At 40.8% G+C, this 25,494-nt stretch overlaps 1 protein-coding gene across 2 annotated transcripts; it reads left to right on the top strand.

Annotated features, from left to right (window-relative positions):
* Positions 1 to 2,403: 2,403 nt before the first annotated feature.
* LOC121516410 (centrosome and spindle pole associated protein 1-like) lies at positions 2,404 to 24,744 on the top strand. 2 transcript variants are annotated; one of them, XM_041797695.1, is made up of 28 exons: positions 2,404 to 2,481; positions 4,150 to 4,451; positions 4,792 to 4,864; positions 5,086 to 5,189; positions 5,576 to 5,641; positions 6,629 to 6,951; positions 7,047 to 7,147; positions 7,261 to 7,357; positions 10,500 to 10,557; positions 11,332 to 11,594; positions 12,190 to 12,308; positions 12,422 to 12,563; positions 12,797 to 12,908; positions 15,001 to 15,148; positions 18,148 to 18,276; positions 19,663 to 19,775; positions 19,927 to 20,076; positions 20,234 to 20,377; positions 20,865 to 20,978; positions 21,071 to 21,137; positions 21,221 to 21,347; positions 21,468 to 21,607; positions 21,689 to 21,817; positions 22,400 to 22,440; positions 22,553 to 22,598; positions 22,735 to 22,844; positions 23,955 to 24,099; positions 24,418 to 24,744. In XM_041797695.1, exons 2-28 carry the CDS (start codon positions 4,353 to 4,355, stop codon positions 24,558 to 24,560), a joined length of 3,303 nt encoding a protein of 1,100 aa, XP_041653629.1. In that variant the 5' UTR covers positions 2,404 to 2,481; positions 4,150 to 4,352; the 3' UTR covers positions 24,561 to 24,744. The 2 variants fall into 2 exon arrangements, 1 of the variants encoding a protein (XP_041653629.1); XR_005992471.1 differs by lacking the exon at positions 22,735 to 22,844 and having other exon boundaries at positions 24,418 to 24,557.
* Positions 24,745 to 25,494: the final 750 nt, after the last annotated feature.

The following is a 25,494-nucleotide window of genomic DNA, read 5'->3' as shown; positions in this document are numbered from 1 at the left end:
CAGACACAGAAACAGCTGGGTCTGAGCAGGTCTGAAACAGAGGGGTTTTTAAAATCCAATACTGGAGTTTTTTTCAGTGGCAGTCCTCACAGGCATGTTTTGGGGACCTCTGAGACTGATATAAACTTGTATTTAAAGGGTTAAATATGTCCCTTTTAAGGATAGACCCCCACCATTGTAATCCATTTCACCATGAAATCTCAGATTAGAAAAGCCGATATTATAGTAAAATTTGTCATTTGTGGGGATTCAGAATCTTAGATTTTTGTCGATATCTGACATACCACTATTTACAAATGCAGTTTAGCTGATCCCCATATCAAAGTTGATAAATAAATGTACTTAAAACCTAAAACTTTACTACTTGAAACACATTTTGTAGTTTAGATATTTACAATTGATAAAGACAAATATTTACAGCTGTTTTAAGTCAGTATTGAAGTTGAAAAGGGCAGATTGCAACTGTTATGGCCAATATTGATAGCTCAGTTAATCAATAAATCATCTTTATTTCTATAGCAATTCAGAACGGAATCAAATCAAGATGCTTTACTGAGACCACACTCTTGGATTTATTACAAAGATCCAGTGTTAATCACCGTGTGCTCAAGCAACATCTAATAAAGGCCAATAATTAAAGCCTGTTAAGGCAAATATTAATTGAAAAATGCCTATATTTACAGCTGACAAAGGTCAGTATTTGCAGTTGATAAGGACAAATATTTACAACTCATTAAAGCAGATGTGCTGATATAAACAGCTGGTAATGGGCAATACTTGCAGCTAATTAAGACACATATTTACGGCTCATAAAAGTGGATATTTACAGCCAACATAGACCCACATATACAGTCAATGAAGGCTAATAACTACAGCTGATAATGGCCAGTATTTACTGCTTATATATGAAGAAATATACAGATAAAGGCTGATCTTTACAGTTGATATTGGCCCATTTTTACAGATTAAAGTCTGTATTTAAAGTAGAAAAAGGCAAATTGCAGCTGATTAAAGCCAATATTGACAGTTTAGTTGATAAATTAATCTTTATTTGAATTGCACCAATTCATAACCTAATTATCTTCATACACTTTACAAAGATGGTCTTGACCATACTCTGATAAATATTATTTTATAGACACTATATTAATGTCCATATGCTCAAGCAACAGCTAATAAAGACAGGTACTTACAGCATATACAGGCAAATGTTAACAGTTAATAAAGACCAGTATTTACATTTGTTAAAGACAGATATTTACAGTTTGTTTAGCTGTTAACTGAAGTCACTTCAAAATATTTTCTCACAATTATTGCTTCAAGAAAATAGCAAAAGCCCTCATATTGCTTTATGCTTGGGGCCTCTGAATGTAAAACCACCTCTGTCTGCAGATATCAGGTATAAAGTAGCCATAAGCTTAAGGTTTTGACTATTTAGAACAGCAGTTTTCAAACTTTTTTCACCCAAGGCGCACCTAAAGTTAAAGCCAAACTCTCAAGGCACACCATATTCATATCAAATAAGTGATGAAAAAAGGCACAAAAATAGGCAAAAAACAGCAAAAAAAAGGTAGCAGAAATTGGTTGAATATGGCAAAAAGCTCAAAAAAGTTGCAAAAATTGGTCAAAAGCATTTAAAAAACGTTGCAAAATTGCCAAAAAAAAAAGCACCAAAAATGGTTTAGGCTGTCAAAATAAAGGACAAAATGGGTAGAAAATTTGGTTAACTTGGTTAAAAGCAGCATGAAAAAAGATAATTTCAACATCAACTTATGCTTTCCAGCTCTTAGTGAGGTAACTGTTAGCCAGGATGCTACTGATCCAGCACACATACACTGATATCATCAATACATCCCAGCTGGGGAGGACACAGTCTCTGGGTTTTTCAGGGGCCCAGCCAGATCCCCATGGCACTAGGCCCGTTTGAGAACCACTGCTCTAGAACACACATGACTAGCCACCGTTATGTACTGAACTGTGAAATGATGACACTGGAATAACTCACGTTCAGTCTGCAGCTTTTCTTTTTTTAAACACAGAGTAGTTTGTGAAGGTGTTTAAAATGTCCTGGTGCTGCTGAATGCCACATGTGTTCTGTGAAGTCTCAGGGGGAAGGGTGTGTGGAAACGAACAGCTGAGCTGAGACATGAGAGGCTGGAAAACGGAAGAGAACTTTAAAAATAGCTCCAAGTTTAGCAGTCTGACATTAAATACGGTTATTAGAGTAAATGAAAACAATGGTTTTAAATGCTAACTAAAATATGTGTCTTTTAGACTGATAAGAAGTGGATAAAGGAGCACAAACATAATGATGTCAAATCGTTGTTGCTTTTTTTTCCTTAATCGGGCTTTTATTTTGAAACGTGATAGCGGAAGTGGAGGGATAAACTTGCCAGTGTTGAGCTACAGAAGATGACTAAGAAGCCGCCAACATTTTCGAGCTGACAAACACAGTCTTACTAGGTATCTTCACGTTCAGAGGTGAGTTTATTTTACAGTAAACGACAGTGAAAGTAGGAATTAGCTCACAGAGCTAACGCTAACTGTGAGAGATGCTCGTCGTTAGCCTTGTTGGTTATTCTGTGGGTTTCTTTTCCTTAAAGCTAACAAGCTAGCACACGTAACCTACAGGCTACTTTAAACCAACAATACTATTACTCCATACACGCATTAAACCACATGTGTCGTGTTAACCATGAGAAGTGATTGAATTTAATGATAGTTGGGCTAATATGGTAAAGTGGGTTAACGGCATCTGGGAGGAATGTGACGCTATCGTGTTCATTGTGGTTGCCTGACAACGGAAGATTTAAAGAGACAGTACCGCTAATTAATACAGTCGGTCTGTATGGAGACAGCTTTATCAGCATCATGATGGTAGGACTCAAAACATTTATGTAGAGAGCGGGAATGAGACTGGAACTGAATCCTACACAGTAATGACAAGAAGAATCTGTGCTGTAAAACCAGCGCCTGCATAAATATTCCTCCTTCTAGTCAGTATTTAGTAGAGTCTCCTTTGTCTGCAGTCTCAGCTCTGAGTCTGTGTGGATAGACCTTAAAATGTCTTGTCTGATGGTCTCAAAGCTCCATTCTGGTCTCATCAGACCAAAGACCTTTCTTCCTCTTGACCATGGAGTCTCCCACAGTCCTTCTGGTGAACTCTAGTCCAGATTGAATCTGAGTTTTCTTCAACAGTGTCTTTCTCTTTGCCACTCTCCCATAAAGCTCTGACTGCTGAAGAACCCGGCCAACAGTTGTTGTCTGCAGAGTCTCTCCATCTCAGCTGCTGAAGCTTGGAGCTCCTTCAGAGTAGTCATAGGAGTCTTGGTGTCCTCTCTCACTAGTCTCCTTCTTGCACGCCCACTCAGGTTGTGAGGACGGTCTGATCTAGGCAGATTTACACATGTGACATATTCCTTCATTTCTTCATGATGGATTTAACTGAACTCTGGGGGATGTTCAGAGACGTGGAGATGTTTCTGTCTCCATCCTCTGACTTAGACTTTTTCAATAACCTTTTCTCTGATTGTTCTTTTGTTTTCATGATGTAATGGTAGCCATGAATACTGATGAACCAGTGCTGGACTGTCCAGACTCAGGTGTCTTTATACTATCACTGAGACACATTCACTGCGCGGAATATTTATGCAGTACCTTGTTTTACATTACAGATTGTTTTTTGTCTAGTTGACATAAATTTGTAGAAATCTGTTTTAATTTTCTCGTTAAAGTTTTTGTTTTAACAAGAAAGCCAAATTTTATTGACCATGACTGATTTATAAAATGAATAAAAGGGTCAAACATCCAAGGGGGTGACTACTTCTATATCACGAATGGCTATTCAGTCAATTAAATTATAAAGATGTGATTTTCGGTCCAAACCTTCCAGCTCTTAGTGAAATATGTGAAGTATTTCTCTCCTCCTTGCTGACTTTAGTTCTGCACATGCTTGTATAAATGACTATAAATGTGTTTTAAGTAATAAGCCAGTATTTATGTTGATAACAGCTAACTCTCTCTATGCGTGTTTAGAAATAACTTAGATATGAATCTTTCTTTTTCATTAACCATCCTAGAGCTGACCGACGCCTGCTGACCTGTCATGTTAACTCCCCATGCATTCCTTTCTCCTGTGAATTTTTCCAGGAAATTCCACTCTGCTATAAACGACAGCGGGCGGAGGGAATCTTCTATTAACAGCCAAACAGTTTCCACTCATCTTCCTCAGAGAAGCCAAGCTGCCTCTGCTGTCTGTCCTGTGTTACTGTGGAGATGGCTAAAGGCTAGCGTGGCTGAAGGCTAGCGTGGCGTTTTGTGCTCTCAGCGTTGTATGAGTCAGCCCGGAGGAGATGGATGATGAACTTGGGAACTTCATCAGAGAGCGAAAGGCCAGAGTGGCTGAGGATAAAGCCAGCCTAGAACAGGACCCTCCGTACATGGAAATGAAGGTGGGCTGGAGCCGCAGGTTTTACCTGCTCTCTCTGATAAAGCTGCGAGTCCACCAGTTGATTGATTTATTGGTTGATTCTCTTTATTTTAACATCCCAATAGAACAAAAGAATCCTTCTCCCTTAGTGGCTCAGTTTGGGCGCCTCGCCCTTGGGCATTAATGTAAAATTTTTGCATGCCAATAACTCACACAGAGTAAACAATGAGGCGTTTCTTTCTGTCCTTCTACCACATGATTGGTTTGAATATTTCTCCCCTTTTGAAATAAATGTTGGGAATGTGAAGTTAAATAAAGCACCCTTCTGTATTAATGTTATCATATCTATTTTTGACTTCTAGGTGAAACCTCCTAAAAGCTATGGGTCTACTGCCAAAGAGAACATCCCTCCCTATTCAGAGGCACCTGGAAAAGGTTGAGTCCTTGTCAGCATGTTCCTTTTCTTCATATTTTAGTTTTATAGGATGAATTAGCAAATGTATTACATCTGTCAGCAGCCGTGTGAGCGATAGACTGATGGGTGGGTTAGTAGTGGGGCTCATTTGTTCCGCACTTTGTTCCTTTAAAGCAGCTGTTGTTTTGGACTGAAACTCACCTGGTGCTGCTTTTAAATATTAATGTTTGTGCTTTACCAGAGGAGAATTACAGCGTAGGTCTGCCTCTGGGTGTCGAGTATGAGAGGAAGAAGCAGAGGCTGCAGCATGAGCTCCGTATGGACTACAGGCGCTACATGGCTCAGGTGACTTTACCTGTTTAGCTACGAGTGAACTTGAATCATTTGTACTTAAACCTTTAGCTACAACTAGAATCATGCTCCATCTTTGACCTTCCATAACAGAACCACAGACATTTATGCATGAGTGATGGGACCATTGAAGGCATGGTTTTCTAATCTAAAAAGTACTGTTCACAACTTTAGTCTGATGTCAGCCATTCTTAAAGTTCCTGCTGATTTAATAGATATAGAAATACGTAGAGCTTAAACTCTGTCTTCTTAATGTGTTAATAGTCTCTTTATTTAAAGAGGGTAAAAAGTGCAAATACTCTGTCTGCTGCAGTGAAAGTGATCCTGAATGGCTCAGTTTGCTCAGATAGTTTTCATGATGTTAACTTTGTCTGTTACAGAGGAGACACTTTGAGCCTGTGCAGCCTGGAGCATTAATGCACCTCAATAACAGAAGACCTGTCAAGGTAAACATCTTCTCCTGATGCGTATTTTCACTGTCAGTTACTGTACATCAGTGCTTCTTAACCATTGCTCCTTGGAGCAACACCTATATGCACCTAAGAGAAGCAGAGCCCCCCCAGGACCCAAGAGGGAAGAAAATGTGACATTTTGCCGCCAAAAATCAACATAGATTTAAATGTTTTCACTGACAAAACCCCGAAAAAAGGCCCATGCATGCTTTTCTTATCAAAAGATCTCTGTATAAACCACTGTATAAACTCCTTGATAACTGCTTTTTATGGATTTAGTCAGTATTTGTCTATCTGATTTTGGCAGCCTCAGGGCAGACAAAGCCCCAGATCTTATGTGCCCCCTGGGGGGCCTCGGACCCCAGGTTGGGAACCAATGAGTTGTATAAATGATGCTAATTTAGAGGGGTACTAGGACTGATTCAGACATCTTTGTTTTTCTCAGAGGGCCATACTCAGACCATTCACACATTTACAAAGAGCAGACAGGAAATGTCAGAGGTAAAAGTCCGTCCATAGACAGAGCTGCTCATTGGAACGTTGACCCCCTTATTTGGGAGAAGGAGAGAGAAGGTGATGCTGAAAGGCATCTGTCCTGGGTCTCTTATGCATGTCCTGTCTGTAGCATTACAGCAAAGCAGCATTATACCGACGTTTTAGTGGAGCAGTGTTGTAATAAACGGTTTAAAAAAAGGAAAACAGTAGATTTCTTTTATTTACTCTGTCTTTCTGAAACCTGGCTGCATCAGCTTGCCTACCCTGCATAATCTTACTGGGACTTTGGACCCTCATGGAAATGCAACAACAGAAACAGGAACCATTTAAGAGAAATCCCTGGAACTGAAAGCTCTGGGTACTTTTAGTCAAAAAGCACCCAAAGAAACAGAAAAAAAAGTGTTTATTCTGTAGTAAATTTGCTTTCATATGTATTGAATATTGACCCAGCACTCAGCTAGGCACATGCTTTTATGTGTCCTCCAGAAAAACCTGCTTGGAGACCACACGGCTGCTCTCAGACAGGAGCCTCTCCTCCACAGGGATGCTGCCGCTCTCACTGAGGACAGCAGGGGGTTGCAGAGGACTTTGCATCCTACAGAGGTCCAGCATGTACACCCTGAGGAGGATGAAGAACGGTCTTCAGCTCCCCTCAGACGTCGTGACAGGCTCGGGAAGCCAGAGGATAAAGAACCAGAGGAGGAGGATGAGGATGACTACTTCAGGGAGGAGCTGGAGCAGACTGGAGGAAGATCTTCAGGGTTTGAGGACATTTATGAGAGGAGACGGTCTAAAAGGATTGAAGCCAGGTAATCAGGATAGAAGCTCACCTTTATTTTTTTTTTTAACTTGTTTTAATTCTTTGTTTGTCATCATTGATTATTTTTTCTTTTATCTTTTGTAGGGAGAAAGGGGAGATTTCAGTTGTCGCTGCTAGAGAAGGCTGGAGATCGAGAGCTATGACCAGAAAAGAGGACGCTGAGTTTGCCACTGGCCTCATCATAGGTTAAAGACATTTCTCTGACAAACTGAGAGTTTATCTAGAAATTAAAGATTTCAGTGTTTAGTAAAAATGGATTTGGCATTAATCTCATTCTGATTTTCGTCCCTTCTTTAAGGATTTGCAGACACTAAAGATGCCTTACAGAGAAGGAAGGAGCGCTACCGGCAGGAGCTGCAGGAGCAGATCGCTGAGCAGCACAGGAACAGGAAGAGGTACTCTGACAGGTGACAGGGATTTTAGAAAGACTGGCACCACCTTCAACAGTGCTACAAGCAATTTTAAACCATTTAAGACGTGGAGAGCTACAGTCTCTCTGACAATTTTCTTGTCAGGTGTCTTTTTTTCTTCTCAAATTGAGCGAAAACCTTGACACTTTACATGAACGCTGGCTGAACCCCTCTGGATGGAGGCTGTTAAATACATTTAGTCTGATTCTAAGAAAAAACCCTCTATATGTCAGTAAAAAAAACTGTAGAGTCAAGCCACTTGATGCCAGAAGCCAGACTGATGAGGAACAGAGAGCTGCTGAAAGGACTGGGGTTGTAGCCATAACTGTAAGGTTTATCTAAAAGAAACAGTTTAACCCAGTGATACTCAACCCGCGGCTCTCGAGCCCCATGTGGATCTTTAGTGACAAGCTGCGGCTCTTTTAAGGCTTACTTGGGAAAAAACCCCTAAAAATCTTTATGAAGGTAAACACTGTCATCAGTAAAGATTATTATAAGTCACATCAATGAATTCTTACCCACACAAAAAAGACAGGCTTAAACTACCAAATTGAAACCTTTATTTTTTCAATCTGTATATTTTTACCGTCAGTCGCGCTTGACGGAGGAGCGTGCGTAAGAGAAGAGAGCAGAGGAAGTCCGCTGGTGGTGAGTCTCTTCAGGAAGGTCTTTCATTGAGCTGTGCTGTCTTGTGTTTATACTGAAGCTTCCTAAGCCCTTGTTTTAACATTTTTCCTCCAGTCACTTCTCCCGATGCTCTCTCAAACTCATGTTTTATGGTGATTATGCCCATGCGCATCACCATCAAGGAGCATAACACACACAGATCACATGTTGAGATACTGTAATATTCAGTAGCCTAAAACTTGTCCAAACGTAGGGGGTTTGTTTGATGTTGAATGTACTACTAATAACATAACTCTCAAAAGAGCAGAGATTTAAAACTAACGCTCCAAAATGAGGAAGGGCTGAACGATGGGTCTGGTAGATCTGCAGGTGTGAGGCAGGGCTGGATTTAGTCATTTGGAGGCCCAGGGCAAAGAGCAATATGAGGCCCCTCCCTCTTTAACTAAAGAATTAATAATGAGTCAGAAAAAATGAGAAAGTATCTTTTTTATGTGAATAAAGCCACAGAACAACAGTAAATGTCCCAGTGTGAGATATAAATACCCAAATAGCCAACCATCATCATCAGCTCTTTGAAAAGCATCTCAGAGCTCAAACTCAGCTTATTCTGATATCTTAAAAAAATCTTCAGCCCAGGTGGAACTTATGCAACGCTGGTGTCTGCCCAAAGACTTCAAAATCACCACACTTCAGGGATTAAAAAGCACATCTTTTGACATTTTTTTTTATTGCTGTGCAGATGTGGCCCGATGTCCGTGATAAATGAAATAAATAGCCTATATTCTCATTATCAGTGACATATTGTTTCTTCTGACACCATACAGACATTTTTGTACCCTATTGCATCACATTGAAGCTCACAATTATCCAACAATTTACAGTTTCATTTCATTTCAACTATGGATTAATTGACCTATAATCTACCTTCTACATCTACATCCCCGATTTGGATTGTGGCTCTCACTAAAATATTTTCAAGACAATGGGGCTCTTTGGTAGAATAAGGTTGGGTACCACTGGTTTAACCTATATCAGCATAAATAGAGGGTGGTCTAAGCCTGAGTCAGTCCTTAGTAGAAGCTTTACTTAGAAGGAAAGTGTGCAGCTTACAGCAGCAAAACCAGGAGCTGGTCTAGGCCTAAGGCAGCACTAAATATAAGCTGTATTCCACTGAGCAGTCTGGTTCAGCTTGGTCTGGTACGGCAGTGGTTCTCAACCTTGGGGTCGGGAACCCCTTGGGGGTTGGGAGACACTCCAAGGGGGTCACCAGATGCTTTAAAAAACTACGAATATTTTTTAAAATACGCTGTTGCCACTTTTCACCAATTTTACCAAATATCAACCATTTCCCCCCACTTTTTAACATAGATTTTGCCAATTTTAGAACATTTTTGACACTTGAAACCCATTTTTGTCTATTTTAAACCCTTTCCATCACTTTTGTCTGCCTGTTTTTGCCACTTCTAAACCAATCTTTGTCACTTTCTGTTTATGTTGCCTCTGTTGACCCATTATTGCCTGTATCAATCACTTTTTACACCCTTTTTATGCCCATTTCAACCACAGTTAACCCATTTTTGCCATTTTATATCAAATTTTCATCCCATTCCACCTAAATTCCACTAATTTTTGCACTTAAAAGCCATTTCAGCAAATTTTTAATCCCCTCTTACCATCTTTTGTGCCTGTTTTTGCTACTTTAACCCAAATATATTCTTTAGAAATACAATGTCACCACTTTTTTCCACCATTTTTTTTGCCAGTATTAACCAATTTTAGCAATTTTAACCCATTTTAAATATGTTTTTAACAAAAGTTATTTTCATTTAAAGAAGGCTAGTCACTACACAAATGAATAAATAAAGATATTTGTTTCTTTGATAAGAGTTATTATCATTCAGGTGAAATGTAGAATATGGTTATCACAGCTTGGACCATGGTTTCGCTGACCTCCATGGGCCCCCAGTGTGGCTGGGTCCCAGAGACCTTCCTCTTTTTCCCCCTTGTCTGCACTATTCTTGAATGTGCATGGCTGTGTTCAACCACCTTTAGGTACAGTGGGGGTCCCCAGTCCCTGGCACCTTTATTTTCGAGGTCGCTGGCTGAAAAGGTTGAGAACCGCCGTGCTACAGTACATGTTTATGTCTGTTTCCGTAATAAAATGTTGGAAAGGGTCCCAAATAACTGACCCGTACTGTCCCACTTTTTTGGCACCCTTCTGTCGGGGTGGCCAGGACACTCTTGTATATTAGATTCTTGATCTCAGTGAGGTTTTCCTGGTTAAATAAATGAGTCACTAACTAAGGACTGGTCTAGGCTTAAGGCAGCCCTCACTATAAGTTTTATCAGAGGAACGTTTCAGCCTGCTCGTACAGGTAGAGAGGGTGACAGGTAGATGATTCCAAAGGAGAGGGGCCTGATGACTGAAGGATCCACCTCCTGTTCCACTTTCAAAAACTGAGGCTGCCACTAACTGCAGGTTTGTGTGTCTTTGTTGCAGGGAGAAAGATTTGGAGCTGAAAGTTGCAGCAACAGGGGCTAACGATCCTGAGAAACAGGTGAGCAGTATCCCAACATTCTGTCACACACACACATCATCTCAGTCAACTTCCAAGCCCTATCACTCCAACTCAGATCCTCCTACAGACTTAATTTTTACTTTAAAAAGTGGGGAAATTATTCAGCTATTTATGCTGGATTCACCTTTTTGCTGTCTTTTGCAGATTTTTAATAATTACTGTAAAAGTCTGATGATGGTTTTTGTCTCTCAGATGTTTACTGTATGTGATAGGATGTTTATCGGGGGAAACTGGACTTGATTGAGGTTCTTAGAGATGTTTGCCTCTCCTCCAGAATATTCTTTAGTTCTTCAGTGATAGAATGTGGGGACTCTCTCAGTGAGATCAAAGGAAATGCCTCCTGGAGAACAGCATAGCAACAACGGGCAGAGACAATGTGATTGGCCCAGCCCCTACCTGTTTCCTATTGGTTGGATCATCAAACAATCAAAGAGCAGGACTATGTTCAGAGTGAACAAAGTTTCGTATGCATGCATGGGGACCCTTTAACAAAAACATTAGATCCTGTGGAGCCCTCCTTAGTTTTCCAGGCTCATAGAAATATTTAGTAATGCTGCTGATAGACCTCTGTGTTTTTAAAGATCATGTAGAGGCATCAGAATTAATTTCAGCATGTTTAAAACTTTCAGAACTTAAAAAATGTTCGGACATTTCCTGCTAAGTTAGAGTAGTATAAATCCTGCTTCCTGTTTTTGTGCTTTCCCCATTAAAACTGGAACGGTTTCTTCATCTTTCAATATCTTCTCTGTTCAGCCGGACCGAATCAGACAGTTCGGAGCGAGCCGGAGGAAAGATCATCTGGTCCTGGAGCCGTTAGCGACAGCAGAGGACAAACCCTCACCCAGACGTCTGTCTTACCATGAGAGAACATGTGCAAGAGACCGAGAGATGTCTCCACCTGAGCAGCCTCACGTGGCCTTCCAGTCCCCTCTGCTGGAGTACAGCTCTGCCCTAGGCCTGTCCCCCAACAGCCAGCCTGCAGCGCCCTCCTTCCCCAGAGCCGTGGACACCCCCAGGTACACCTAAGACTCAAACTTTAAGGTAGAATCCAAAATATAAGTCCTCTTTGAGGATCTGGAAGCTTCTGTTCACTGTTCATCCTGGTGAATTCTTTGTGTTTGCTGCTGAAAAGTGTAAAGAACTAGTCCCTGATGTATAAAGGACGGGTGGTTAGAAAGTGCAGCTCCGTTTCCTCCTCCTGTTGGCTGCGGTGGGTGCACAGTCATTCCTCTTTAGGGATCCAGCTGTGTCTGTGGCGTCCGCCCTCTCGATGGCGAGACTGCACGGATAGCAGATGATTTTGTACACCTGTGGGAACAGATCTTATTGAAACCCCTGAAGTCAGTAACTAACAGGTGTAGACAAATACTTTTGTCCTCATAGTGCATAAGAGAATTAGGCCAAATATCTGAAGAAATCTTCCGAGATGTTCTGTTCTGATGACCACTAATGAGAGGTAAACTTGATCATTAAGTTAGGTGGTTATTTTGACTATAGCACATCTAAATCTTTGGATACAGCCAGAAAAATAACACCCTTAGAGGGCTGAAGATGTATAAACAAGACACTGTTTAAAATTTTATTGTTTATCAAATATTGTGTTTGCTCCAGGCTCCCCTTGTTCCCTCCTCATCCTCCCTCCACTCTCAGTGAAGCCTACAGGAGCCCTTATGGAGAGCCTTATTCCTACTACGGCAACAGAAACCTGCTGGACCCACACACGGCCTACTGTAAGTAAACATCCCCTCTGTTAAATAAGGGATAAACTGTTATTATAACAAAGATTTAGTGGATGTACTCTGCAAAATACAGCCTGCATTAACTCTGAGATATTTCTGTTCAGATGGTCACCTCCCTGTTCCCACTGCTGGCCTCCCCATGTCTTACTGGAACGTACCACCAGGGGGAGCCGTGCCCAGCCAGTTTGGTAACCACAGCCCTCACAGCCAGCAGAGCGGAGGCAGCTTCCCAGAGCCTCCAATACAGTAGGTATCTCCTCTACAGTAGTGGTTCTCAGGCTGGGACACCTAACAGGAGTCACATGACCTCAGATGGAGATGTGGTTATGAAGTAGGCTTCTAATGACCTATTAGACTGAAGAATTGACTAGTTACTCTGACGGTACTGATCATGTTAAATGAATGTCATTTTTACTGTGGTAAGTCACGATGCATCCTGGTCAGATCTAACCGGAGAGATTCTGTGGCTCTTCTGGCAGGTTGAGCTCTGAGGCGGCGACTGTGGACTCGCAGGTCGGAGTTTACCATTCGGACAAACCCAGACCAACCAGGGTTGGAATCATGAGCTACAGAGACGCCCTAAAGCAGCAAGTAAGTGTCTTTATTATTGATAATATTATCTGAAATTAAAGTAAAGCCTTCTCCAGGTCTATATTTGTTCTTCCATCATCTTACATCACCATAGTCTCGCCAACAGGAAGTTGTGTTTCTCATCTGAACTCTCAAGAAAGATTTCAAAACTTTCCTGTATTTATCAGTATGGTTTTTCCTTGCAGCCTTCTTAGGCACACAGCTTTTGCCTTCTTCTTAAAACAGCCACATCTGAAAAGGAGAAAAAAAACCCAAAACAAAAAAGTAATGAAAAAGACATAAAATCAAGGAAATATTTCTGTCTGACACTCTTGATGCCTTGTCGTTTCCCTCTTTCCCTGTTCTTTGCCCATCTCTGCAAGCAGCAGAGGAAAATAGGAACAGGCTGATGGAGCAAAACATTGCATTATCCAACACTGCATCACTTTCATACTGTCAGGATTCTACAATAGGGAACAACTTCCTCTACAACTTCTTATTCTGCAAGGATTTATGAAAAACAGAATAGTTTTTTCTAGAAAGTACCCTGTCCAGACCTGTTGAATGAATAAACACCTTAAATGGAACCTGTCTGACAGTGAAGTAGGCTAGAAGATCTCCAACACATCATGGAGCCATCTAAAGAAATTCAATAGCAGATGAGAACCAAAGTCACTGACATCTATTAGTCTGAAAGGGTTACAGAGACATTTCTAAGGCTTTGGGGCTCAGTGAGAGCCATTATCCACAAATGGAGAAAACTGTGAACAGTGGTGAACCTTCCCAGGAGTGGTCGGCCTACCAACATGACTCCAAGAGAACATGGACGACTCATCCAGGAGGTCCCAGAAGAACCCAGAACCACATCTAAAGACCTGCAGGCCTCACTGACTCAGTTAAGGTCAGAGTTCATGACTCACCAATCAGAAAGAGACTGGGCAACGATGGCATCATGGGAGAGTTCCAAAGACCAAAACCACTGCTGAGCAGAAGGAACACAACGGCTCGTCTCACATTTGACTAAAAACATCCTGATGATCCCCAAGACTTCTGGGAAAATATTCTGAGGACTGACCAGACAGAAGAGGAACTTTCTGGAACCCTCACTCCTCAACAGTTCCACCACCTTTTACAAAAGTTTCCAACTATGGCGAATATGGCGATCTCATTTCATCTTTGTGTTTTGCACACAGACCAGTCTAGACCATGTTATTCCAGTCTAACCAGTACCCTACAGGATTTATAGCTAAAGTAAATCAGAGTGTCCTTTAAAATCATGTTTATAACAACATGAGGGAGAAAAGCTGTTAAACTAACCCAGCATTTCATCAGTCTAGTCAAAGTCTGGACTTAGATCTGACTGAGATGCTGTGGTGTGACCTTAAACAGGCCGTTCATGCTGGAAAACCCTCCAAAACTGTTCTGCAGAGAAGAATGGGACAACATTCCTCCACAGTGATTTTTTTTAGTTCAATTATCTGAAACACTTAAGTGTGGATTCATTTTTGGGTCCTGACCCACAGGTTGAGAACCTCTGGTTAAAGACATTGGTGGGCAGTGTGAATAAAGAGATGTGAGGTTAGTTTCACTGCATCCTAGCCTTTGGTATTTTGGCAGGAAGCCTCTGGAAGAGTGAGCAGCGAGCTTTACAACAAGGTAAACTTGATGTAGTTAAAAGTTGGAGACATAGTGTGAGAGAAACCCCTTTACCCTTTTCCCTGGATCACCACAGTCCTGTCCACGTCCTTCTCCTCAGTCCTTTAGTCGCCTTTTTAAACAGGCAGCTGCTCTAGGCTGTGGTAGTGCTGTGGCGTCTGCTTTTGTAGCTGTCTTGTGAGTGTGATCTTCAACCCCCAGCTACCAGCATGTGGTGTTTTTAAGATCCAAATCTAAATTCATAGATAGTTGATGATGGTGGTTATCTATCTGATATTTCTGTTGTTGATGAACTGGAGCTCAGAGAGTTAAAGTTTCCTTTAAAGCAGTGAAATATGCCCCCCTGGTCCAGTATGGGATAATTAAACACAGAAGAAGCATCACACAGGTTTTAGAGCATTGCTTAGTGTTTGAAAATAATAAAAGGTTCTTACATAAGCTTGAATACGTTCCACAGATCCAGGAGCAACAGGAACGGAGGCGTCAGGAGAGGGAGGAGACAGAGCGTTATGAGGCCCAGCTGGAGATGGACATGAAGAACCATCAGCCCTGGGGTCGGGGAGGAGGAGGAGCGCCTCTCAGAGACAGCACGGGGAACCTCATAGGTACGCCTCAGACTCCCACGCCCTTTTCAACATAGTATGTACAGAATATTAGAGGATTTATCTTTGAATTTAGAGGAATTTAAACACAAAATTTTGTCAATGAAACTAAAACAAAAGCTGACGTTGAGGGTAGTGGAGAGATAAAGGCCGTGTTGGACCTGTAACTGAACTTTTACGAGTAAAATAGTCGTGAACTTTTTCCACCCCTGATGTAAAATATAAAAACTTTCAATGGAGGTGGAGAAATACAGTAAAAAAAGTACAGTCACTTTGGCTCAAATTGACTGAAGTAGAACTTAAAATAATGGTCTATGAATTTGGTCAAGGAAAGTAAAATGTATTGAATTTAAAGTTTAAGAACTGAGTTTACTCAAGAGTTGTACAGTAAAAATGATATTTCCTGATTGATAATAGCATTATCAGAATATGGATCTCATATAATGTTGTTGAGGTGAAGTCACATGTCATCATACAGGGAAATAAAACCATCGGCCAGTTTTATGTCCCTGACAGAATGCTAGAACCTCCTCATTTTGAATTTTAGATTATGCTGTTTTTTATATAGTTAATTACGCTTTTTAAACTGCAAGTAAGTGTAATACCTCTCCCAAAATAAACTTAATAGAAGTGGAAATACTGATTTCAAAATATACTCAAAAAAGTACAAAACCGTGTAAAGCATTGGTTCTCAACTGGTGGGTCAGGACCCAAAAGTGGGACACAGGGCAGTTTTGTCCAGGTTGCGAACACTGTTATTATAGTTAACTAAAACTGACTAAATAACTAAAACTAACATTCAAAACATTTTTTAGTTAACTGAAACTAAATAAAAACTAGAAAAGCACTCGGAGAGCGCAGACCTCCATCATTAGCCCCTTCTCCCAGTGGTATAGAATCCTTAAAAAAATTCCTGGATCCAGACGGTGATCCGGATCACTCCCAAAATTAAATCAGTGTTTCCTTATGCCATTTCTGACATTTCCTGAAAATGTCATCAAAATCCGTTCATAAGTTTTTGAGTTATGTTGCTAACAAACAAACTAACTAACCCAGCCGATCACATAGCCTCCTTGGCGGGGGTAACTAAGCTGAAGCAAGAAACTAAAACTAACTACAACTGTATAGTGCGCTTACAAAACTAACTAAAATAAAATGGAAATGGAGACAAAATTTCCTTAGTTTTAGTCTTTGACACAGCCAGACAGACTGGCACCTACACCAGAGTCTGGGGAGAGTAAAATGGTCTGATCTGATTGGTTAAGACTTCACACAGTGGTGGAGTTTTAATCAAACGTCATCATTGAATAAATAAATGATAAGTGAAGAGTAGCCTGTTTGAATATGTTTTTAAAAACGTAGGATGCTCACTCAGCCCTGACCTGTAGCCAAAAAAAAAAATAAAACTATGAAAACTAAACTGAAACAAAGAATTTTTGCTAAATAAAAACTAAACTATCAAAGCAGCAGTCAAAACTAATAAAAACTAAACTAAACTATCAAAGCAGCAGTCAAAACTAATAAAAACTAAACTAACAAACTAGCAGTCAAAACTAATAAAAAATAAACTAAACTAACAAACCAGCAGTCACAACTAATAAAAACTAAACTAAACTAACAAACCAGCAGTCAGAACTAATAAAAACTAAACTAAACTAACAAACTAGCAGTCAAAACTAATAAAAAATAAACTAAACTAACAAACTAGCAGTCAAAACTAATAAAAACTAAACTAAACTATCAAAGCAGCAGTCAAAACTAATAAAAACTAAACTAACAAACTAGCAGTCAAAACTAATAAAAACTAAACTAAACTAACAAACCAGCAGTCACAACTAATAAAAACTAAACTAAACTAACAAACCAGCAGTCAAAACTAATAAAAACTAAACTAAACTAACAAACTAGCAGTCACAACTAATAAAAAATAAACTAAACTAACAAACTAGCAGTCAAAACTAATAAAAAATAAACTAAACTAACAAACCAGCAGTCAAAACTAATAAAAACTAAACTAAACTAACAAACCAGCAGTCAAAACTAATAAAAACTAAACTAAACTATCAAACCAGCAGTCAAAACTAATAAAAACTAAACTAAACTAACAAACTAGCAGTCACAACTAATAAAAACTAAACTAAACTAACAAACCAGCAGTCAAAACTAATAAAAACTAAACTAAACTAACAAACCAGCAGTCAAAACTAATAAAAACTAAACTAAACTAACAAACCAGCAGTCAAAACTAATAAAAAATAAACTAAACTATCAAAGCAGCAGTCAAAACTAATAAAAAATAAACTAAATTAACAAACCAGCAGTCAAAACTAATAAAAACTAACTGAAATCAAACACAGGAAGTGAAAATGAAATAAAAATAAAAAACTAATGAAAAATTCAAAACTATTATAACTGTCTCGTGAACTGGTTTCAGGAACAAAAAAAGTCAAAATATCCCTGATATTAAAGCCCTAAAGGCAGAAATCTGTCCATTTATTTATTCTGCAGGGAAAGTAGTAAATTGTGATTGTTTTCTTGAGATTGTCACTTATTTATCCTGTTATCTTAAATGGAAATATTTCAAGAAAGTTATTTTTCTTATGATAATTTGTAAATGTCTTGTCCCCTTAAAAAAAACAAAATAAAACAAAATATGTAATAGTGGTAAAGCATAGTGAAATACAATGTTTGCATGCATTGTTCAGCCTCTTGTTGTGTTTCTTCCAAGGTCCAAATTTCTGCATTTTTGTTGAATTAATTTCATAAAAATCAGAGATTTTTGTCCCTACTTTGCATTGCAGTAGGTGGTGGGTCCTAAGGCTGGATCAGTGGAGAACCACTGCTGTAAAGGACAAAAAAAGTACCTAGATATGAATTTTGGCCTAGAGAGCACAACAATGGCCTCATCCAAGTCAGTTATTCAGACCATATATAGATGATTAATGGTGTATTAATGATTATTTATGTAATAATGATGCAAACCTAATGTTTGTTCTGCCCAGCTGATCTAAACCAGATGCACAAGCTGAATGAAGAGGCTTACACCAACCCGGAGCAGTGGCAGAGGAGAGCTACGGCCGCCACAGCAGCCCGCCGGGCGGAGCTCCCCGACCCCAATGAGAGGGTCTCTGGTACGGTATCAGGATGGAGAACTCACATCAGTAACAGACGGTCCTGCAGCGATCCCTGCAGAATATTTAACAACAGACGTAACGAAACACCTTACTCTAGACTGGAGAAATAAATAGTTTAACTGACAGTGAGACTAAGGAAATATTACAACCCCAATACCAGAAAACCTGGGACGCTGTGGAAAATGTAAATAAAACAGAAGTCAATGAATGTTAAATCTCATAAACTCATATTTGATTCACAATAGAACAGAAACAACAGATCAGATGTTACACTGAGACATTTTAACATTTCAGGAAAATATGAGCTCATTTTAAATTTGATGGCAGCAACACATCTCCAAAAAGTAGGGACTATTTGTGAAAGGTCTGGACTGCAGGCAGACCACTTCAGGACCCAGACTCTTCTCCCGTGAAGCCATGCTGTTGTGATGGATGTGGTATGTGGTTTAGCATTGTCTTGCTGAAAAGCTCTCTCTACTTTCCAGTATTGATAGTTGCTTTCCAGATGTTAGAGCTGCCCACGCCATAGGCACTAATGCAACCCCATACCATCAGAGATGCAGGCTTTAGACCTGAGCCAGGAGAACAAGCTGGATGCTCCAGATCCTCTTTAGTCCACAGGACACGGCGTCTGTGGTTTCCTCTGACCACAGAACAGTTTTCCATGTTTCCTCAGTCCATGTTAAATGAGCTTTGGTCCAGAGAAGTCGGACCACGGTGTTTCTGGATCCTGTCCACATCTGGCTTCTTCTCTCCATGATCAGCTTTAACTGTCATTGGTGGATGGCACGGCCAATTGTGTTGACAGACGATGATTTCTGGAATGTTCCTGAGCCCATGCAGGGATTTCAGTCCAGAATCATGCCTGTTTTTAATGCAGTGGCCCCTGAGGGCCCCTTCAGCCCTGTCCCTTGCTCACAGAGATTTCTCCAGATTCTCTGAATCTGTTGATGATATTATGGACTGTAGATGGAGGGAGACTCAAAGTCTTTAGGAATATTATTCTGAAATTGTTCCACAATTTCAGAATAATTTTTTGTTTACAGATTGGTGAACCTGTTTGTCATCAGTCCCACTTACTTTTCCAGCCTTTTGTGGCCCTGTCCCTACTTTTTACCTCTGCCAGAAGGTTATGTGATCGGGTGGGTTTGTTTGTTTGTTAAGTTTTTGATGAAATGTTAAAATGTCTCAGTTTAACTTCTGATCTGTTGTTTCTGTTCTGTTGTGAATCAAATATGAGTTTATGAGATTTATAGATCATTGATTTCTGTTTTTATTTACATTTTGCACAGCGTTATAACTTTTCTGGAACTAGGGTTGTACTTTGTCAAATTTCTTTGGTTTAACTCAGTGCAGAATTAGATTTTTTTTCTCTTCTTAAAGGTTTCACCCACGTCCAAACCCCCCAGTTTGCGAGGGGTAATGTCTTTGCTAACCAGCCGTCCCAGCAACAGCTGCAGGAGCAGGACAAGTACAAGGCTTACCTGAAACAGCAGGTACGCCTTTGACCACCTGTGTGTTTTTGTTCATCCCTTAATCAAAGATATGGAGCTGAAACATGCTGCATTATGATATCTAGAGCCAAAAGTTCCAGTGTTTTGTGTTTTTATTGGTTTTTGCTTTCTTATTATCCCTGTTTTATCGCAGATCGATGAGAAAATGCGTAAAAAGGCAGAGGAAAGGGAACGGACACGACTAGAGGAAGAGAAAGAGGAGAAGAGGCTGGCGGAGCAGAGGGCTCGCATCCAGAGGGAGTATGAGGAAGAACAGGAGAGGAAGAAACGCAAGGAGATGGAGGTGAGGATAAGCAGCACTCAGACATTTGGGGTTCATCACTTCTCATGACTTCTGAATTATTGAAGGGCTTCATTTCACTGGGAAATGTTCTTAATTTCCATTTAAAGAAGCTAAAATCTGCTCTTCTCTTGTTGCCTCTCTCGTCTTTGTCTCCCAGCAAAAGGCCAAGAACGAGGAGCTGATTCAGCTGGCAGAACAGAGGAGGAAGGAAGCAGAGAGGAAGAAGAAGGAAGCAGAGGAGAAGGAGAACGCGGAGCTGAGGAGGCAGTACGAGAGGGAGAGGCAGGCTCGAGTAGACGAGGTTCGTAGGAAGAAGCATTTCCTCTGCTCTCACTCTCTTTTCATCATGAGCAGTAAAATTCTTCAGCTGCTGTTTGGGTGCAGAATCAGCCAGAGGCAACAGATCGCTCTGCTAGAGCAAGAAGAGAGAGTTAAAGCATTGTCTCATTATATTAATATTCATTCTTCTAGTTTAAGGTTGAATCAGATGATAACACCTTATATAAGCATCAATATAAACTTTTAATAATAAAGCCAGTCAGGGTTTTAGTTTTGATTTGAATATTTATCTAAATAGATCCTCATTCCTGCTCCCTACTGAAGTCTAGTGTTATTTTACCAAATGTTTTAAATGTGTGTGTGCTGCTTACAAATCCACACCAGGGTGTTGAATCTATCCTCCTGGGATTCCCACCATAAAACAAATATTGTGCAGCAGCACTTCAACTGAATGAACTGCCAGCTTTTTAATCTTTAATGTGCTTAAATGGATGTCTGTGTGTTCTTAGGTGTGCAGGGAGCCCTCACCTCCGATCCCCACCCTGCAGAGAAGACATGGCCTGCACCAGTACACCCCGCGGCCCCCTACTGGGAACAGCCTGCACTCTGCAGCCCCCCTCTCTGTGAGTGTCTCCTCTTTTGAGAGGGTATCTCCAGATGTTTATTCAGAGTTTAGCTAAGGTTAATGATGGATCTTTAAATATTTTTCTCTCAGGAGCGCTCATTGTCTGGTCTCCAGTCTCCTCCCGTCCCTGCTTGTAGGAATCAGCTCCGAGCTGCAGGTACTCCACCCTGACCCATCATCTGTGACGGGAAGCTCTGGGAAGTGGTTTTGGTTTTATTCTAAAGAGTTTGTGTTTTTCAGGAGATCAGCACAAAGTGTTCAGCGAGCTATCAGCGCTACGCCGTCAGCTCCGCAGTGAACAGAAACGCCTGGAGGGTCGTCTGCAGCAAGGCGACTGGGAGGACTCGGACTCTCCTCTGAGTGACAGGTCAGACCTGAAGGATGCATTCATGCTAACTCAGATATTTAGTCCAGATCAATGATTAGCGTCAGGATCCTTCTGAGCTGAATGACTTTAGTTAGTGTCTTCATGTCCTTATTTGCGCAGACATCGGGAGCGTCTCCCCTTTGACGTCTTCGACATGGCCAGGCTGCGGCTCCAGGCTCCCGTCAGACGACCAACATCCAGAAACGCCGAGCCCAGAAACCTGCTGAGAATCCACGACTCCCTCCAGCTCAAACCCACGGGTAAAACGCAAATCTAACAGCTGAGTCCGTTTCAGACAAACACTCTTGGATCTGACTAATCTGTCTGCCTCTGTGACGTAGACGGAGAATCCAGACTGGGGTTCAGTGACACTCTGAAGCTGGAGGGGGGAGGTGCAGCCAGCAGGAGGAGGCGGGACTACGGGGATCCTTATCACCAGTTCAGCAGCCAGAGGGTGACGGTCCACGGCGGTGAGAGCTCTTAGCGTCGTCCTTTTTATTCGTGGTGCTTAAAAGCTTTTAAGACGATAAGTCCAGGAGAGACTAAAGGTTTAGAATAGCTGAGAGAGCACTGAGTGGAGATTAATGAGAATAAAGATGTTTTTTATATAACATCAGGATGCAACATGCATGAAATGAGGGGGTCTGAATACTTTCTGAATGAACTTTAGACAAAGGTGCTGCAGTCTGGTTTAGTATGATGCACAGTTCTGATGTTCTGGTTTGCTGGAGGTGAAGTTTTCTGTAAAGTTTCTGCAGCTTCCTCTGATATTTAAGTCTCTGCTCACTAATGCAACCAAACAAAGATTTCACCAGAGTTTGCAGCTGTTAGAGGTGTATTTTTGTCTCACTATTAACTCATCATCATGGATAAAAATGTCCCTGATGAACATTTATCATCATTTTTATTGATGAAATTAGAATAATTTTAAGGGCAATACTCATCCTGCTTCAGATTTGATGTCCAGTCACAGTTAACACATTAAATCCAGTAATAGGTTACCTTTTAGTATTTATTTGGTATTAATCTGAAATTGTCCTCCTGTTTTTTAGATTATCGTGATCTGTCCCCACCACAGCAGAATGACTTTATGGTGAGTCACAGTGGTCTTGGTCTCTCCTGTTTCTGAGTGTTGAAGCATCTCTAACCAGTATAAACTGGATATAAACTGGCTCTAACTACTCACTATCATGTTTCTGCTGCAGAGGAGTGCCAGGGGATCTCTACTGGAGTCAGAGAGTGCTTTCATTGGTAAGCCACTGTGGTTTATGTGTGTTATTTTTATTTAACAGAACACAGCATACAGGACTTTAATCCTGTGAGGGAAAACATTTAAAAAACCTCAGAGCAGCTACCAAACTGTTATGCTTTTGGGTGGCGTGTTCAGACCCCCTAGGAGAGGCGTATCCCGTACCACGCACACCGGAGCTGGAGAAGACCCCTCTGCTGTCGGCCAGGGAGAGGAGGAGGGCAGTGAGAGAGTCCCAACGCCCTCAGGTACTCACCTGATCACAGCTTTCACTACAACAGAAATCTGAATTATGATGCAGGTGAACAGGGAAGGAGAGACACCAAGCCTCAATACTCCTAGACCATCACAGATCCTGAACCCGGTCATTTTAAACCATGATGGCAGTCTCTCTGTGAGGATGGAGTCAGAGCTGGACTAGTGTCTGCAGTTTGGGGATGTTTGAACATTAAGAGGCTAAAATCTACAACGTTATAATGAACTTTCTAAACAATTTAGCAACAGTTTTGGTTAGTTAAACCTTCATATTTGTCCTCCATACTGGTGAGAACCCAGATTTAAGTACTGGTATCTGTGTATGCCTATGCTGAACAATTTGGTAAAATAATCTAATTGCGATTTTTTTTTTTTACCCAATATTGCAATTACAATTTGAAATGTAATTATTCCTTAAGTTTTTCATCTTATTTACTTTCCAACAAACACAAGCATTCAATTATTCTATATCACAACCAACCCAATATTTAACTTAACAAGGGCTGAACAATTTTGAATAAATACCTTTTTGTGTTTAAATTTACAATATTATTAATCTAATCTTTAGAGATGGTGGATGTTAGATTTTCCTGAGCTGTAAGTCATAATCATCAAGATAAAAACTGTTTTTCTTTAAATTTCACTTTGTGTGAGATAAATCTAGAATAAATGCAAGTTGCAGGATAATAATGAATTTTTGAATGTTATTTTAATTTTTTGAGATGCACTTGTTTATAATAATCTCTTGAAAAACTTCTTCATTCTACATGTCGCTGTTTTGTTTGTATGTACTGACGCTAGCTCTCTCTAAAGTCACCTATCGTTTCTCTCTCCAGTTTTGGGTTGAATTATGACTTTTAGCTTTTTTATTGATAAATTTGGCACATTTTGATGCTTTTGAATGGGAGATTAACAGATATTGTGTTCTTTAAACACATGGTATCAAAAAGGAACCCTCCTTAGACAGCTCACAGGTCCTTCAGGTTTCTGCAGAGGGTCGTTTGCCTCAGTGACAGAACCGCCGTGGTTTAGGCTCCAACACTGACGTGCATTAGAAAGCTTTGTTTGAAATTCCCGTCCTTGTTGTTGGATCGTTTGTTCAGGAGAGAGCAGCTTTCAGTCAGCCCTTTGGACAGCAAGACCACCACAGAGGAAACAGACTGACGGAGGAGGCTGAGTTTGGCATAGAGAGGAGATGGAACAGGACAGGTGGTCTGAGGACTCTCAGTCACCACGGTAACCCCACAGGTAACCCTAAATAACTGACCTCTGCTGGTTTATCTGACTAACCTCTGATAGTTTCAGTCTATTAAGATGATTTCAGATCTGAGCCGAGTCATTTTAGGACCATAGTCGTGTTTTTCTCAGAGTTCTGACTACATCAGGGCTTTAATAGCTTCATCATTAGATTCATGCAGGTTCATAGTAACCATGGCAACAGTAGAGTCCAGTCAGACCAGTCATTACTGCTGGTATTCTGTAGTAAATATTAGTCGACAGTGTGCTCTGCAGCGCTCTGTCAGGGTGACAGTAATGAGGACCTCTCTCTCTGCTCCTCTTCCTCAGAACCAGTCGATCTGTCTGACGACAGCTCCTCCCCTCCCCGCTTCTCCCTCCACAAACTCAACCATCACAGCTCAGTGGAAACGCTCGCCACGGACCCGTGGATGCGGCCGGGAACGTCGGACAGCGAGCGGCTGATGACGTAATGTCAGGACTCAGAGGTGCCTTGGTCTGCAGACGGGTCGTCTTTACAAAGACGTCCCCTCTGTCTGTCAAACGTGATTGTTCTTTTAATTCTTTTAAATTCTGAGAGTCAAGATGTCTGAGGGTTCAGATACGAGGACGCCGTTTCTGTGACGTTTATGCCAGAACCACAGTGAGATTGATGTTATGGGCATTTTCTTGTTTTATCATTGTTAAGTTATGTCAAAAATAAATTATATTTTAATTATACAAATGTCTATGTGGATTGTTTGGGAGGTTTGACAAACTAATTTTTCGCCTCAGATCAGGTAGTGTCTGCATTTCCAAAGGGAACAGTACCAAAATAAGTGATCTAAACCACAGACCGCGGCGTCTCCGTTTGCTGTGCTGCAACATCATGCGATTCTTTTAGACTCTGCTCCATGACTCAAGGACTTGACAATCGAGTATTTGGGGTTCCTATCTTAATATTCCATGAAATGTTAGTTGTGGTGGGTCCAAATTTGTGCAGAAACGGCGGTCTAAACTACAGTATTCTGTCACGTAAAGTAAACGGGGTGCTCTGTTTGCACCTCCGGTAAATGACCATGTCCCTAAATACCTGTGTGTGTCTGCAAGAATACTGTCCCACTTTCTTGGCATCCTTTTAATGAAGGACCTCTCCAGGCCTAGAGGGCAGTCCTTGATTTTACGGTGTTGCTTTGGATTATAAAAAAGTCTTGATCTTAACTGTGAGGGCTTAAATTTCAGAAGACACACTGCATAAGATGTGTCTTTATCCAATCTTTGTTTTTTACCTGAATTCTTACAATTAAAGTCTTTCTCTTGAAGTCAGCAGTAACACCACACCCAGGTGTATGACCACGGTGCTCTCAGCCCTCGCTGTCTGTGGTAAAGACTTCACACAAATCTGCACAATCAAACGTGAAGAAAAAG

The sequence above is a fragment of the Cheilinus undulatus genome, linkage group 10 (genome assembly GCF_018320785.1).
Source record: "Cheilinus undulatus linkage group 10, ASM1832078v1, whole genome shotgun sequence".
Classification (NCBI taxonomy): Eukaryota; Metazoa; Chordata; class Actinopteri; order Labriformes; family Labridae; genus Cheilinus; species Cheilinus undulatus.
Note: the sequence above shows the minus strand (reverse complement) of the source record. Positions and strands in the feature narration are given on the sequence as shown.

What these genes read in the sequence shown, in the direction of transcription:
- LOC121516410 (XM_041797695.1), top strand. Translation starts at nt 4,353, where the DNA reads ATGGATGATGAACTTGGGAACTTCATCAGAGAGCGAAAGGCCAGAGTG. An exon ending in GAGACGCCCTAAAGCAGCAA is followed by an intron (nt 12,909 to 15,000) that starts GTAAGTGTCTTT and finishes TACGTTCCACAG; the next exon opens with ATCCAGGAGCAACAGGAACG. An exon ending in CCTCCAGCTCAAACCCACGG is followed by an intron (nt 21,608 to 21,688) that starts GTAAAACGCAAA and finishes TCTGTGACGTAG; the next exon opens with ACGGAGAATCCAGACTGGGG.